Source organism: Gorilla gorilla, chromosome 20 (assembly GCF_029281585.2).
Source record: "Gorilla gorilla gorilla isolate KB3781 chromosome 20, NHGRI_mGorGor1-v2.1_pri, whole genome shotgun sequence".
Lineage (NCBI taxonomy): Eukaryota > Metazoa > Chordata > Mammalia > Primates > Hominidae > Gorilla > Gorilla gorilla.
The window spans coordinates 56,915,619-56,931,202 of NC_073244.2; the positions used below are offsets into that span (position 1 = coordinate 56,915,619).

General features: G+C 53.2%; 2 protein-coding genes across 15 annotated transcripts in view; one reads left to right on the forward strand and one right to left on the reverse strand.

Annotated features, from left to right (window-relative positions):
- Positions 1 to 93: 93 nt before the first annotated feature.
- POLR1G (RNA polymerase I subunit G) lies at positions 94 to 4,021 on the forward strand. Of its 2 annotated transcripts, none has more exons than XM_019030554.4 (3): positions 94 to 228; positions 598 to 739; positions 1,627 to 4,021. In XM_019030554.4, the coding sequence occupies exons 1-3, from the start codon at positions 201 to 203 to the stop codon at positions 2,990 to 2,992; spliced, it is 1,536 nt and encodes a 511-aa protein (XP_018886099.2). In that variant the 5' UTR covers positions 94 to 200; the 3' UTR covers positions 2,993 to 4,021. The 2 variants fall into 2 exon arrangements, with proteins under 2 accessions (XP_018886099.2, XP_004061012.2); XM_004060964.5 differs by having other exon boundaries at positions 94 to 222; positions 1,627 to 3,281.
- Positions 838 to 15,584, reverse strand: part of ERCC1 (ERCC excision repair 1, endonuclease non-catalytic subunit) — a 72,510-nt gene continuing 57,763 nt past the window's right edge. For 7 of the 13 annotated variants that reach the window (XM_055369740.2, XM_055369739.2, XM_063701455.1 and 4 more), the window contains exons 3-9: positions 14,684 to 14,899; positions 13,752 to 13,855; positions 12,564 to 12,663; positions 10,311 to 10,387; positions 8,362 to 8,461; positions 7,462 to 7,533; positions 6,219 to 7,243 (exon numbers count right to left, since the gene is read on the reverse strand). In XM_055369740.2, coding sequence (XP_055225715.1) covers positions 7,046 to 7,243; positions 7,462 to 7,533; positions 8,362 to 8,461; positions 10,311 to 10,387; positions 12,564 to 12,663; positions 13,752 to 13,855; positions 14,684 to 14,899 — 867 coding nt within the window. In that variant the 3' untranslated portion in view covers positions 6,219 to 7,045. Of the gene's footprint in view, positions 3,217 to 6,218; positions 7,244 to 7,461; positions 7,534 to 8,361; positions 8,462 to 10,310; positions 10,388 to 12,563; positions 12,664 to 13,751; positions 13,856 to 14,683; positions 14,900 to 15,584 lie in introns of those variants that run through there. The other 6 variants (XM_063701457.1, XM_019015542.4, XM_031003875.3 and 3 more) reach the window with 4 other exon arrangements.

Genomic DNA, 15,584 nt, shown 5'->3' on the forward strand with positions numbered 1-15,584 from the left:
TATTCCTCGGTTTTCTGCTCTGCACACGTTGAAATATTCCCCAGTTTTTCCTGCAGAACGGGAGTCGAGCAATGCCTACCCCCGCGCTCCCGCACCAGTTGGGCGCTCCCGGATGATGCCCTACCCCTTTGGATCCACGTGGTCTGCAACCTGGTGCGAGCAGCCCGGGCTACAGGGTTGCCTGTGGTGTGGGTCCCAGGATGGAGGAGCCCCAGGCCGGCGGTGAGGGTGCGGGTTGACGGGGTGCGGAGGGTGCGCTGGTGGAAGGAGAAAGGGGCGCCCGAGAGGGTTCGGGCGGAAAAAGAGGCGTACCTGGAAGCAGGACTTGCGAAGAGCGTGTATTCCCAGTGGGCGAACGGGAATTCGAACGGAGAGAGGGTTATCTTGTGGGGGGCTACCCGTGGAGAGCAAGGCGCCCCCAGGGGTTGGATCGGTGAAATTGATGTCGCCCCTGGGGAACAGGTGGGCAGAAAGGAGAAACCAGGTTGAGGGGACTGGAGTGCTCACGAGGTTAAGACCAATGGACCGATAGGCGCGCCCTGCAAGATTGGACCGGCAAGGAGGTGTCAGTCGACCCCATTTCCCCTTCTGCTGCAGATGCTGCTCGGTTCTCTTGTCCCCCCAACTTTACCGCGAAGCCCCCAGCCTCAGAGTCCCCTCGTTTCTCCTTGGAGGCGCTGACGGGTCCAGATACGGAGCTGTGGCTTATTCAGGCCCCTGCAGACTTTGCCCCAGAATGGTGAGTGGTCTTGTTGACGGAAAAGAGGGTCCCGGTCCAGACCCCAAGAGCGGGTTCTTGAATTTGTCACAGGAAAGAATTAGAGGTGAGTCACAAAGCACAGTGAAAGAAACAAGTTTATTGGAAACTACTCCTTTACAGAGTAGAGTGTCCTCAGAAAGCAGGGGGAGAAACCCACAGCCCTTTGTTAGTATTTCTACTTATAAGAAACTATAAGGAACTATAGTTAAACTTGGAGTGTGCAGATAAGCTCACTAAAGGTAGGGGCTATTGGTGTTATCCACGACCATTAATCCTGCAACCTAAGCTTGCTCATTTATGTTATATTTAAGTAATGGGGGCTGCATTCTTAGGACATTTGGACATTCTGCAGGCTTGGTGGAACATGTCCTGTATGGCCATAAATATTCATTGGTGGTCAGCCTGGGATGTGGTTATTTTCAGGCCATAAGCATGAACCTTGTAAGTGCCTAGCTACTCACTTTAAGATGGAGTCACTCTAGTCATGTTTTATTAAAAACCAGAGGCCAGCCAGGCGCAGTGGCTCGTGCCTGTAATCCCATCACTTTGGGAGGCCGAGGCGGGCAGATCACTTGAGGTCAGGAGTTCAAGACCAGCCTGGCCAACATGGTGAAATTGTCTCTACTAAAAATACAAAAATTGGCTGGGCGTGGTGGCAGGTGCCTGTAATCCCAGCTACTTGAGAGGCTGAGGCAGGAGAATCGCTTGAACCCAGGAGGTGGATGTTGCAGTGAGCCGAGATTGTGCCACTGCACTCCAGCCTAGGCAACAGAGCAAGACTCTCTCAAAAAAAAAAACAAAAACAAAAAAAAACCTTCCCTCTCCTGTTCCACTTAAGCCTCTGCCCTCCCTGTTTCTCTCTGTAGCTTCAATGGGCGGCATGTGCCTCTCTCTGGCTCCCAGATCGTCAAGGGCAAGTTGGCAGGCAAGCGGCACCGCTATCGAGTCCTCAGCAGTTGTCCCCAGGCTGGAGAAGCGACCCTGCTGGCCCCCTCAACGGAGGCAGGTGGACTCACCTGTGCCTCAGCCCCCCAGGGCACCCTAAGGATCCTTGAGGGTCCCCAGCAATCCCTGTCAGGGAGCCCTCTGCAGCCCATCCCAGCAAGTCCCCCACCACAGATCCCTCCTGGCCTGAGGCCTCGGTTCTGTGCCTTTGGGGGCAACCCACCAGTCACAGGGCCTAGGTCAGCCTTAGCCCTCAACCTGCTCACCTCAAGGAAGAAGAAAAAGGAGATGCAGGTGACAGAGGCCCCAGTCACTCAGGAGGCAGTGAATGGGCACGGGGCCCTGGAGGTGGACATGGCTTTGGGGTCCCCAGAAATGGATGTGCGGAAGAAGAAGAAGAAAAAAAATCAGCTGCTGAAAGAACCAGAGGCGGCAGGGCCTGTGGGGACAGAGCCCACAGTGGAGACACTGGAGCCTCTGGGAGTGCTGTTCCTGTCCACCACCAAGAAGAGGAAGAAGCCCAAAGGGACAGAAACCTTCGAGCCAGAAGACAAGACAGTGAAGCAGGAACAGATTAACACTGAGCCTCTAGAAGACACAGTCCTGTCCCCGACCAAAAAGAGAAAGAAGCAAAAGGGGACGGAAGGGATGGAGCCAGAGGAGGGGGTGACAGTTGAGTCTCAGCCACAGGTGACGGTGGAGCCACTGGAGGAAGCCATCCCTCTGCCCCCTACGAAGAAGAGGAAAAAAGAAAAGGGACAGATTGCAATGACGGAGCCAGGGACGGAGGCGATGCAGCCAGTGGAGCCGGAGATGAAGCCTCTGGAGTCCCCAGGGGGGACCATGGCGCCTCAACAGCCAGAAGGAGCGGAGCCTCAGGCCCAGGCAGCTCTGGCAGCTCCCAAAAAGAAGACGAAGAAAGAAAAACAGCAAAATGCCACAGTGGAGCCAGAGACAGAGGTGGTGGGGCCTGAGCTGCCGGATGACCTTGAGCCTCAGGCAGCTCCCACATCCACCAAGAAGAAGAAGAAGAAGAAAGAGAGAGGTCACACAGTGACTGAGCCGATTCAGCCACTAGAGCCTGAACTGCCAGGGGAGGGACAGCCTGAAGCCAGGGCAACTCCGGGATCCACCAAGAAGAGGAAGAAGCAGAGTCAGGAAAGCCGGATGCCAGAGACAGTGCCCCAAGAGGAGATGCCAGGGCCGCCACTGAATTCAGAGTCTGGGGAGGAGGCTCCCACGGGCCGGGACAAGAAGCGGAAGAAGCAGCAGCAGCAGCCTGTGTAGTCTGCCCCCGGGAAACTGAGGAACTAAAGAAAGCTGAAGGTGCCCACCTGGGCCACCAGAAGGTGACACCCCCAGAATCCCTCCCCAGAGACTGCACCAGCGCAGCCAGCAAGAGCCTGGCCTGGGAGGACGCTTTATTATTACACTGGGGGTTTCCTTGGCAGCTGGGGTCATCAGGGTACTTTCAAGAAGGGCTCATGCAGGACATCAAACAGCCTCCGGGCCTGGATGGGAGGGAGAAAAAAATGAGGAACCAGTCATTAAAGGAGCTGTTTCCTGGGTAAATCTAGAGTGGGGTTTTGGTTCTTTATTTTCCCCTATACCCTCAAGCATTTATCCATTGAGTTACAAACAATCCAGTTACAATCTTTTTAAGTTATTATTATTATTATTATTTTTTTTTTGAGATGGAGTCTCGCTCTGTCGCCCAGGTTGGAGTGCAGTGGCACAATCTCGGCTTACTGCAAGCTTCGCCTCCCGGGTTCACGCCATTCTCCTGCCTCAGCCTCCTGAGTAGCTGGGACTACAGGCCCCTGCCCAGCTAATTTTTTGTATTTTTTTTTAGTAGAGATGGGGTTTCACCACGTTAGCCAGGATGGTCTCGATCTCCTGACCTCCTGATCCGCCTGCCTCAGCCTCCCAGTGCTGGGATTATAGGTGTGAGCCACTGCGCCTGACTAAGTTATTATTATTTTTTTGAGACAGTCTCCTGGTGTCACCCAGGCTGGAGTGCAGTGGTGTGATCTTGGCTCACTGCAACCTCCGCCTCCTGGGTTCCAACGATTCTCCTGCCTCAGCCTCCCGAGTAGCTGGGCCTAAAGGTGCCCACCACCATACCCAGCTAATTTTTGTATTTTTAGTAGAGACGGGGTTTCACCATATTGGCCAGGCTGGTCTCGAACTCCTGACCTTGTGATCCGCCTGCCTTGACCTCCCAAAGTGCTAGGATAACAGGTGTGAGCCACCGCACCCGGCCAAGTTATTTTAAAATGTACCATTATTATTGACTATAGTCACCTGGTTGTGTTATCAAATAGTATGTCTTATTCATTCTTTCTCTTTTTGTGTGTGTGTGTGTGTGTGTGTGTGTGTGTGTGTGTGTGTGTGTGTGTGTGGTACCCATTAACCTTCCCCATCTCCCTGCCAGCCCCTAACTACCCTCCCCAGCCTCCAGGAACCATCCATCTACTCTATCTCCATGAGTTCAATTGTTTTGATTTTTAGATACACAAATAAGTAAGAACATGCGATGTTTGTCTTTCTGTGCCTGGCTTATTTCACTTAACATAATAATCCCCAGTTCATTATGTTGTAATTGACAGGATCTCATGTTGTTGTTTGTTTTTTTTTTTTCGAAAAGGGTCTCGCTCTGTCGCCCAGGCTGGAGTGCAGTGGCACAATCTCGGTTCACTGCAACCTCCGCCTCCTGGATTCAAGCGATTCTCCTGCCTCAGCCTCCCAAGTAGTTGAGATTACAGGCATGCGCCACCACACCCAGCTCATTTTTTCATTTTTAGTAGAGACAAGGTTTCACCATGTTGGCCAGGCTGGTCTTGAACTTCTGGCCTCAAATGATCTGCCCGCCTCGGCCTCCCAAAGTGCTGGGATTAGAGGTGTGAGCCACCGCGCCCAGCCAGGATCTCATTCTTTTTTACGGCTGAAGAGTATCCATTGTGTATAAGTACCACATTTTCTTTGCCTGGTCATCTGCTGATGGACACAGGTTGGTTCTAAATCTTGGCAATGTGAACTGTGCTGCAACAAACAGGAGTGCAGATACCTGTTCCATACACTGATTTCCTTTCTTTGGGGATATACCCAGCAGTGGGATTGCTGGATCATGTGGAACCTCAACTTTCAGTTTTTAGAGGAGCCTCCAAACTGTTTTCCATAGTGGTTGTACTGATTTACATTCCCACCAAAAGTAGACGAGGGTTCCCTTTTCTTCACATCCTCGCCACCATTTGTTATTGCCTGTCCTTTGGATAAAAGCCATTTTAAGGCCGGGCGCCGTGGCTCACACCTGTAATCCCAGCACTTTGGGCGGCCGAGGTGGGTGGATCACCAGAGGTCAGGAGTTTGAGACCAGCCTGACCAACCTGGGGAAACCCCATCTCTACTAAAAATACAAAAACTAGTTGGGCATGGTAGCAAGTGCCTGTAATCCCATCTACTCAGGAGGCTGAGGCAGGAGAATCTCTTGGATCCAGGAGACGGAGGTTGCAGTGAGCTGAGATCATGCCATTGCACTCCAGCCTGGGCAACAGCGCGAGACTCCATCTCAAAAAATAATAACAATAAGCCATTTTAATGGAGCTGAGATGGTATCTCATTATGGTTTATTTTTGGTTTTTGGTTTTCTTTTTTGAGATGGAGTCTCACTCTGTCACCCAGGCTGGAGTGCAGTGGTATGATCTCGGCTCACTGCAAGCTCTGCCTCCCAGGTTCATGCCATTCTCCTGCCTCAGCCTCCCAAGTAGCTGGGACTACAGGTGCCCACCACCACACCCAGCTAATTTTTTTTTGTATTTTTAGTAGAGACGGGGTTTCACTGTGTTAGCCATGATGGTCTCGATCTCCTGACCTCACGATCCACCCGCCTCAGCCTCCCAAAGTGTTGGGATTACAGGCGTGAGCCACCATGCCCGGCCTATTTTTGGTTTTTTTTGAGACGGAGTTTCGCTTCTCTTGCCCAGGCTGGAGGGCAGTGGTGTGATTTCAGCTCACTGCAACCTCCATCTCCCGGGTTCAAGAGATTCTCCTGCCTCAGCCACTCAAGTAGCTGGGATTACAAGCATGCACCACCACACCCAACTAATTTTTATATTTTTAGTAGAGATGGGGTTTCGCCATGTTGGCCAGGCTGATCTTGAACTCCTGGCCTCAAGTGATCCGCCCGCCTCGGCCTCCCAAAGTGCTGGGATTACAGGCGTGAGCCACTGCACCCAGCCTCACTGTAGTTTTGATTTGCATTTTTCTGATGATCAATGATGCTGAGCACCTTTTCATATGCCTGCTTGCCAGTTGTATGTCTTTTGAGAAATGTTAATTCAAATATTTTGCCCACTTTTTGATCGGATTATTACATTTTATCCTATAGAGTTGTTAGAACTCTCATCTTCTGATTATTGATTCCTTGTCAGATGGTTAGTTTGCAGATATCTTCTCCCATTCTGTGTGTTGTCTCTTCACTTTGTGGAATGTTTCCTTTGCTGTGCAGAAGCCTTTTATTCTTTTTTTTTTTTTTTTTTTTTTTTTTTTTGAGACAGAGTTTCACTCTTGTTGTCCGGGCTGGAGTGCAATGGCGCCATCTTGGCTCACTGCAACCTCCACCTCCCGGGTTCAAACGATTGTCCTGCCTCAGCCTTCCGAGTAGCTGGGATTACAGACATGTGCCACCATACCTGGCTACTTTTTTGTATTTTTAGTAAAGATGGGGTGTCTCCATGTTGGCCAGGCTGGTCCCAAACTCCTGACCTCAGGTGATCCAGCCGCCTCAGCCTCCCAAAGTGCTGGGATTACAGGCCCAAGCCACCGCACCTAGCTTAGAAGCTTTTTAATTTGATGTGATCCCATTTGTCCATTTTGCTTTAGTTTCCTATGCTTATAGGGCATTACTCAAGAAATCTCTGCCCAGTTCAATGTCCTGGAGAGCTTCTCAACGTTTTCTTGTAGACGTTTCATGCATTGAGGTCTTAGATTTAAGTCTGTAATCCATTTTAATTTGATTTTTGTATATGGCGAGAGATAGCTATCTAGTTTCATTCTTCCTCATTGGATTGCTTCTGCTTTGAGACAGGATCACTCTGTCACCGAGGCTGGAGCATAGTAACACGCTTATAGCTCACTGCAGCCTCAACCTCCTGGGCTCAAGCGATCCTCCCACCTCAGTCTCCCCAGTAGCTGAGACTACAGGCACGTAGCAAGCTCACACCACCATGCCCAGCTAGTTTTTTTTATTTTTAGTAAAAGTGAGGTGTCCACTTGCCCAGGCTGGTCTCCAACTTCTGGCCTCAAGCAGTCCTCCCGCCTTGGCCTCCCAAAGTGTTGGGATTACAGGCGGAAGCCACTGTGTCTGGTCTTTGGTTCTTTTTTCACCTTAAAACTTTGGGGTCTCAGGTTGTGTTTATTTGGGGCTCTCTCCTTCCCCCAACTCCTTGGGTTCTTTCCCAGAGCTCTTACCTTCTGAGGGCCCAGGCCTGGGCATAAGGCCAGATCTTCTCTCGATGCGGCGATGAGCTGTTCCAGAGACTGAAAGGTGAAAGCGAGGGGTCAGGGCAGTTGAGCACAAAAGCCTCCCCTGTCCCAGCTGAGGAGGGGCCTCAGATATTCCCCAGGGGAGATGAGGGCCTGTGGGAAGGCAGGACGGGCCAAGGGGTGGGCAGGGAGATGGAAGGAAATGGGTGACAGGCTTTCTAAAAAAGGCAAGGGGACAGAAATGCCTATGGGGCAGGGGAGCCATTCCTTACTCCAAATGTGGTCAGGAGGGTCTGACTGTCCGTTTTGTTGACTGACTTCACGGTGGTCAGACATTCAGTCACCTGGAAAGGGTGGAGGCAGGAGTGTGTCGGAAGAAGAAAGGCCAGCAAGACTGAGCCTAGGAGGGCGGGGCTGGGTCACAGCTGTGTCCCCAGACTGCCTGGCATGCAGGAAGCACTCAATAAACACTTTTTTTCCCAACTGATTAAAAAGTCATCTCAGGCTGGGCGTGGTGGCTCATGCCTAATAATCCCAGCACTTTCGAGGCCGAGGCGGGAGGATCACCTGAGGCCAGGAGTTCAACACCAGCCTGGCCAACACACTGAAACCCCATCTTTACTAAAAAATACAAAAATTAGACAGGCATGGTTGCGGGCACCTGTAGTCCCAGCTACTCGGGAGGCTCAGGCAGGAGAATCACTTGAACCTGGGAGGCAGAGGTTGCAGTGAGCCGAGATCATGCCATTGCACTCCAGCCTGGGCAAGAGAGTGAGACTCCATCTCAAAAAAAAAAAAAAAAGGAATTAGGCAGGTAATTGGGCAGAGGGAACAGAAGGGGCAAGTGCTTGGAGAAGCGAGCTAGGCCTGGGAGAAGTGAAGTGTGAAGTGGGGGCCATGGGGCTTCTGAGCCTGACGGGCCCTTGTTGAGCCTGATGAGAAGTCTGGGCTTTCTCTCGGGGTACTGGGGAGCCATGGGAGGGTTTTGAGCTGGGGAGGGTAGCAGCAGATTTGTGCTCAGGAAAACCCCTCTAGCTGCAGTTTCGGTGGGATGGGCCAGGAAAGACGAGGCCCAGGGATGAATGGACAGTGCCTTAAGATTGGAACTGAAGCTCAACCACCCAGGAGCTGCGGGGAGGCCCAGGCAGGGATGGGAGGTGAGGTGGCCTCACCCGGGAGACGAAGTCCTGCTCTAGCTTCTCCATCAGGAGGTCCGCTGGTTTCTGCTCATAGGCCTTGTAGGTCTCCAGGTACCGCCCAGCTTCCTCGGGGCTGGGATAACAGGATACAGGGCAGCCGGGAGGTGAGGTATCAGATTGTAGATTTGCTTCATTATGGTCAGTCATAAGAATTGCCAATACTAGGCCGGGCGCGGTGGCTCACGCCTGTAATCCCAGCACTTTGGGATGATGAGGCAGGCAGATCATCTGAGGTCAGGAGTTCGAGACCAGCCTGGCCAACATGGTGAAACCTCGTTTCTACTAAAAATACAAAAAAGTAGCTGGGCTTGGTGGCGCGTGCCTGTAGTCCCAGCTACTCAGGAGGCTGAGGCAGGAGAATCGCCTGAACCCGGGAGGCGGAGGTTGCAGTGAGCCAAGATCACGCCATTGCACTCCCACTTGGGCAACAAGAGTGAAACTCCATTTCAAAAAAAAAAAAAAAAGGCTGGGCGCGGTGGCTCACGCCTATAATCCCAGCACTTTGGGAGGCTGAGGTGAGCAGATCACGAGGTCAGGAGATCGAGACCATCCTGACTAACATGGTGAAACCCCATCTCTACTAAAAATACAAAAAATTAGCTGGGCGTGGTAGTGGGCGCCTGTAGTCCCAGCTTTTCGGGAGGCTGAGGCATGAGAATGGTGTGAACCCGGGAGGTGGAGTTTGCAGTGAGCCGAGATCGCGCCACTGCACTCCAGCCTGGGCGACAGAGCCAGACTCCGTCTCAAAAAAAAAAAAAAAACAATTGTGGATGCTAAAAATCAAAATTCCAGCCCATCCCCCCGCCAAATACAACCTGGTAGTAACCACTGCTGGGCGCATCTTGATATCTTTTCTGGCTACGGGCCAGCTCTTGGGAGCCCGACCGCACTTCTGCCTGGGTAACCCTGGGCCAGTGGTTTGCTCTCTGGGCCTGTTTCCTCACTGTAAAGTGGGGTGGTCAGGCATAGTGGCTCATGCTTGTAATCCCAGCACTTTGGGAGGCTGAGGCAGGAGGATCACTTGAGCTCAGGAGTTCGAGACCAGCCGGGACAACATAGCAAGGTGTTGTCTCCACAAAAAATTAAAAATTAGCCAGGTGTGGTGGCGCGTGCCTTTAGTCTCAGCTGCTCGGGAGGCTGAGGCAGGAGGACTGCCTGAGCCTGGTAAGTTGAGGCTTCAGTAACCTGTGATAGCACCACTGCACTCCAGCCTCAGCAAAAGAGCAAGACCCTGTCTCAAAAAAATAAGAATAAAGTGGGGAGGATAGTATGACTTTGAAGATCAGAAAATACTCTGGAATGCTCTGTAAGTGCCAAAAGCCACGCCTGGCACTGCTGAAGAAATGTTAGCTATTTTGGAAGGGAAGTCAGCACACAAAGTGTTTGTACTGGGTTTGACAGGAGGAAAACCAGAAACACTGCTTATTTTCCCACTGCAGCAAGAAGCCAACCTCATGAAATGTTCAGCTTCCAGCCGGGCACAGTGGCTCACACCTGTAATCCCAGCACTTTGGGAGGGTAAGGCGGGAGGATCACCTGAGGTCAGGATTTCAAGACCAGCCTGGCCAACATGGCAAAACCCCATCCCTACTAAAAATACAAAAAAATTAGCTGGGTGTGGTGGTGCACACCTGTAATCCCAGCTACTTGGGAGGCTGAGGCAGAATTGCTTGAACCCCCAAGGCAGAGCCGAGATCGTGCCACTGCACTTCAGCCTAGGGGACAGAGTGAGGCTCTGTATCAAAAAAAAAAAAAAAATTAAGACCTTGCTTTACAGATGAGGAAACTGAAGGCCAGAGAGAGGCAGTGCCTGCACCAGGCCCACACAGGAAGGAGAAGGGAAGGGCTGGGCAGGGTGGGATGGGGGAGCAGGGACCAATCCCAGGTAGAGCCTGAATGAGGCAGGGAAGCCCTCATCTCACCTCCAGGCGAGGATCAATGTGCAGTCGGCCAGGATACACATCTTAGCCAGCTCCTTGAGGGCCTGCTGGGGATCTTTCTGGAGGAGAAAATCAGAATTAGAAACCTAGAAGCCAGGAATTACAAAAATTAGCCAGGCGTGGTGGCAGGTGCCTGTAATCCCAGCTACTAGGGAAGCTGAGGTGGGAGAACTGCTTGAACCCGGGAGGCAGATGTTGCAGTGAGCCAAGATCACGCCACTGCACTCCAACCTGGGCGACAGGGTGAGACTCTGTCTCAAAAAAAAAAAAAAGAACAAAAAAACAATTAAAGCCTGAAAACACAGTAGCTCAGGATGCCAAGAGTCTCTCACCCAATTGTCACTCTCTAAGCTCCTACTGGGTGCCTGGCCCGTGCTAAGCAGTGCTAGGACCCAGCAGTGGCTGAGACAGCCCTGACTCTGCCCTCCCAGGGCTCACAGTCTGATGAGCAGGACAGACCTGTCCCCAGACACTGATGATCTGGAGTGGCCAGGGCTGTGATGTGGGAGCCAGAGGAGGGACTGAGCCTGCCTGGGGGATCAGGGAGGGCTTCTTGGAGGAGGGGACATTAGAGCTGAGACCCAAAGGAGGATGAGGAGGAGGAAAGGATGAAAAGGAGACCAGAAAAGGGAATTCCAGACATAAAGAACAGCATGGGCAAAGGATGGGAGGGGAAAGAGGGCTTGAGGAATTATAATTCGCTCCCTACGGGAGAGAGGATGTGAAATTCCATGAGGAGCATGGAATCTTAGAGATGGGCCTGGAGAACTGGGTAGAGGTTGGAGGTCACACAGGGCCCCATAGGTCATGGAAGGGAGCAGAACTTTCCCCTAGGGTGCTTAGGAGCCATGTGAGTTTTATGATCTTTTTTATTTTTTTCAGACGGAGTCTCGCTCTGTTGCCCAGGCTGGAGTGCAGTGACATGATCTTGGCTCATTGCAACCTCCACCTCCCGGGTTCAAGCAATTCTCCTGCCTCAGCCTCCCGAGTAGCTGGGACTATAGGTGCACACCACCATATTTTTTGTATTTTGTAGAGATGGGGGTCTTCACTATGTTGCCCAGACTAGTCTCGAACTCTTGGCCTCAAGTGATCCTCCTGCCTCAGCCTCTCAAAGAGCTAGGATTACAGGCATGAGCCACTGCACCCGACCCAATGGAAGAGGAATGCTTGAGGCCAGGAGTTCAAGACCAGACTGGGTAACATAGCAAGACCCTGTCTCTAAAAATTAAAAAAAAATCACCTGGTGGGGATGGCTCACGCCTGTAATCCCAACACTTTAGGATCACCTGAGATCAGAAGTTCAAGACCAGCCTGACCAACATGGTGAAACCCCGTCTCTACTAAAAATACAAAAAATTAGCCAGTCATGGTGGTACGCACCTGTAATCCCAGCTATTCAGGAGGCTGAGTCAGGAGAATCACCTGAACCCAGGAGGTGGAGGTTGCAGTGAGCCAAGATTGCACCACTACACTCCAGTCTGGGCGAAAGAGCGAGACTCTGTCTCAAAACAATCAATCAATCAATCAATCAATCAATAAAAATTAGCCAGGCATGGTGTTGCTCGAGAGGCTGAGGCAGGAGAATCGTTTGAACCCAGGAGGCAGAGGTTGCAGTGGGCCAAGATCTGGCCATTGCACTCCAGCCTGGGCGACAGAGGAGACTCCGTCTTAACAAAATAAAAGAGAGAGATATGGCCAGGCGCGGTGGCTCATGCCTGTAATCCCAGCCTTTGGGAGGCTGAGGTGGGTGGATCACCTGAGGTCAGGAGTTCAAGACCAGCCTGGCCAACATGGTGAAAACCAGTCTCTACTAAAAATACAAAAATCAGCCGGGCATGGTGGTGCATGCCTATAATCCCAGCTACTCAGAAGGCTGAGGCAGGAGAATCGCTCGAACCCCGAAGGTGAAGGTTGCAGTGAGCCAAGATCAAGTCATTGCACTCCAGCCTGGGCAACAAGAGCGAAACTCCTTCTCAAACAAACAACAAAAAGAAGAGATATTTAGGTGGCAGAGATCTGGGACTAATTGAAGGGGATGTGGGGAAAGAGGAAATAGACAATTTTGCCCTCCCCTCTCCTTGCCAACATAGTGTCTTGGTGACCCATGTCATCTCAGATGTGAGAAACGTTCCTCGCTGGGTTTTAGCTGCATTTCCTCTTGGAAGGGATTCAACAGCCCACTGCGCAACCTCAAAGCCCAGTGAGGCTGGCTAGGGAGCGACCCCTGCTTACCACATCCACCTGGACGAGCAGGACCCGCAAGGCGAAGTTCTTCCCCAGGCTCTGCAGCCGCCCGTGGATGTAGTCTGGGTGCAGGTTGTGGTAGCGGAGGCTGGTGGGGGCAGGGAGCGGGAGTTGAGAGGTCTCAGTCTCTTCGAGACCCCCAAAGCCCTTTTCCCTCTCACTGGAATACTAAGGGCTCAGAGTACGGCATGGGGGACAGAGGGTCCTGAGGCCCACAGAGGGTAAGTCACTTGCCCCAGGTCACTCTTCCAAGAAGATGCTCTGCAGGGATTGGCAGCCAGGGCTACATGGCTGTGCTTACCTAGAAGACCAGACCCCTGGCTTCTTCACGAAGAGGGGAAGAGACTTGGGCTTCAAGGGGAGAACAGGTGCCAGGGGCCCTAGAGAGTGTGGGCACGGGGACACTGCATGGCTCGCGGTGGGAAGCAGGGCCCAATGCCAGCCCATCTGCTCTGGCCTTGGAGGGCTACGGTGAGGGCTTCATGACCCAGGGAACTAGGACTGGCTCTGCCCAGCAGTCTGCAGCTGTCACAGCCTGCGGGGAGCACAGGAACTCAGAGGTTTCACTTCGTCTGTCTGGCCCTGTCTGCAGAGGGGCCCCTAGGTTGGAGGGGAAAGTTGTTTAACTAGGGTAGAGATGGGAGAAATCCTGCCTCTCATCAACTCCAGTCAAGGATGTCTGGGACATGAGTGACCCAGTCCCTCCTCCGTCAGATCCAGGAGTCTGGGCCCAGCCCCTCCTCCCTTAGACCTAGGAATCTGGCCCCAGCCCCTCCTACCTTCGATCCAGGAGTCCAGGCCCCCAGCCCCTCCTCCCTGAGACCCCAGGAGTCCAGGCCCCCAGCCCCTCCTGCCTCAGACCCAGGAGTCTAGGCCCCAGCCCCTCCTCCCTCAGATCCCCAGGAGTCCAGCCCTCAGCCCCTCCTCCCCCGGACCCAGGAGTCCGGCCCCCAGCCCCTCCTTCCTGAGACCCAGGAGTTCGGGCTCCAGCTCTTGTTGCACTGGGCACCTCCAGGCCAAGACCCCCTGCCTCCAACACAGGGTCCCACCAAGGCCCAGAACCTGCAGGACCATGTCCAGAGGCTTCTCATAGAACAGTCCAGAACACTGGGACATGACCCTCCCAGGCCAGTGGGGTGCCCTTCCTGAAGGCTGGGGTGGCGCCGCAGAGCTCACCTGAGGAACAGGGCACAGGTGCTCTGGCCCAGCACATAGTCGGGGATTACGTCGCCAAATTCCCAGGGCACATTGCGCACGAACTTCAGTACGGGATTGCCCCTCTGGGGAGGGACGAAGGGCAGAAGCCATCAATAGGGATGACCCTTGGTAACCACAGGGCCCTTCTCCACCTCTTCTTGCACCTCCTCCCTCCTCCCACCTCTTCCCACACCTCCTGCCTCCTCGCACCTCTTCCCACACCTCCTGCCTCCTCGCACCTCTTCCCACACCTCCTCCCTCCTCCCACCTCTTCCCACACCTCCTCCCTCCTCCCACCTCTTCCCACACCTCCTCCCTCCTCCCACCTGTGCCCGGGTCTTTTCCAGCTTCTCTCTCCTCCTAACCCTGGACAGTCCCTGATCCTCTGATCCAGGCTCCTCCCCTCCACGCCCACTGGCACCAGGCCTTTCCTAAAGGGTCCCCGGGTCTGTCTCCAGCTCAGCCCTCTCCCCCGAGCCCCAGTCTGCGTGTCCTGTGGTCCTAAACACTTCCTGCCCTCACGCCCGGCAAATTTTTGTGTTTTTAGTAGAGATGGGGTTTCACCATATTGGCCAGACTGGTCTCGAACTCCTGACCTCAGGTGATCCACCTGCCTCAGCCTCCCAAAGTGCTGGGATTACAGGCGTGAGCCACCACACCCAGCCTCATTCAGTACATTTTGAATAAATTAACAAACCTGGGGTGAGGAAACAGAGCTACACCAATACAGCCACAGCCCCAGCAAGTAGAGCTGAGGCACTCTCAACCCACACACTGCTGTCGAATGAATGAATGAATGCATGGGGAGAACAAAGTGGCTGGAACTCAGACCTCCTTCCACTGGAGTCATCCCTAGAACAGCGTTTCCCACTGAAAACCTCAAGGCCCCACTTCTCCGTCTCCCTCCTCACCTGCCGAGGGCTCACAATGATGCTGTTGGATTTTGCCCCGGGTTTCAGGGCCTGGTTGGGGGTCTCTCCTGCCAGGGGCTCTGACCCTGTGGGGCACGTGGCCCCAGCCCCTTCCAGAGGCTGTGAGATGGCATATTCGGCGTAGGTCTGAGGGGCCGCCTGGGCCAAGGTGTCCACAGTGGGAAGGCTCTGTGCAGATCTGAATAAGGGCTTGGCCTGTGGGGAGAAAGGGAGTTTGCAGGGGACTGGTTGGGGTGAGCGGGGGACATCTGAGGCCCTGTGAGTTCCTCTCCCCTTTCTTTTTCTTTTTTTGAGACAGAGTCTTGCTCTGTCACCCAGACTGGAGTGCAGTGGCACGATCTTGGCTCATTGCAACATCCACCTCCCGGGTTCAAGCAATTCTGCCTCAGCTTCCCAAGTAGCTGGGATTACAGGTGCCCACCACCATGCCCAGCTAATTTTTTTTTTTTTTTTTTTTTTTTTTTGAGATGGAGTCTTGCTCTGTCACCCAGGCTGGAGTGCAGTGGCGTGATCTCAGCTCACTGCAACCTCCGCCTCCCAGGTTCAAGTGATTCTCCTGTCTCAGCCTCCCAAATAGCTGGGACTACAGGCGTGTACCACCACGCTGGCTAATTTTTGTATTTTTAGTAGAGACAGGGTTTCAACATGTTGTCCAGGCTGATCTCGAACTCCTGACCTCAGGTGATCCGCCCGCCTCGGCCTCCCAAAGTCCTGGGATTACAGGTGTGAGCCACAGCACTTGACCGCTCTCCCCTCTTTAGGGCTGCCCATCCTCCTTCCTCCTAATGTCCCTTCCAGAAGGCTGAGAGCTCAAAATCTGAATTCAGCCACTTCTCCCCCACTCCTCAGCCTCCACTCTGGTCCCAGCCACCAGCGTTTC

What these genes read in the sequence shown, in the direction of transcription:
- POLR1G (XM_019030554.4), top strand. Translation starts at nt 201, where the DNA reads ATGGAGGAGCCCCAGGCCGGCGGTGAGG. An exon ending in GCCCCAGGCCGGCGGTGAGG is followed by an intron (nt 229 to 597) that starts GTGCGGGTTGAC and finishes CTTCTGCTGCAG; the next exon opens with ATGCTGCTCGGTTCTCTTGT. An exon ending in GCAGACTTTGCCCCAGAATG is followed by an intron (nt 740 to 1,626) that starts GTGAGTGGTCTT and finishes TTCTCTCTGTAG; the next exon opens with CTTCAATGGGCGGCATGTGC.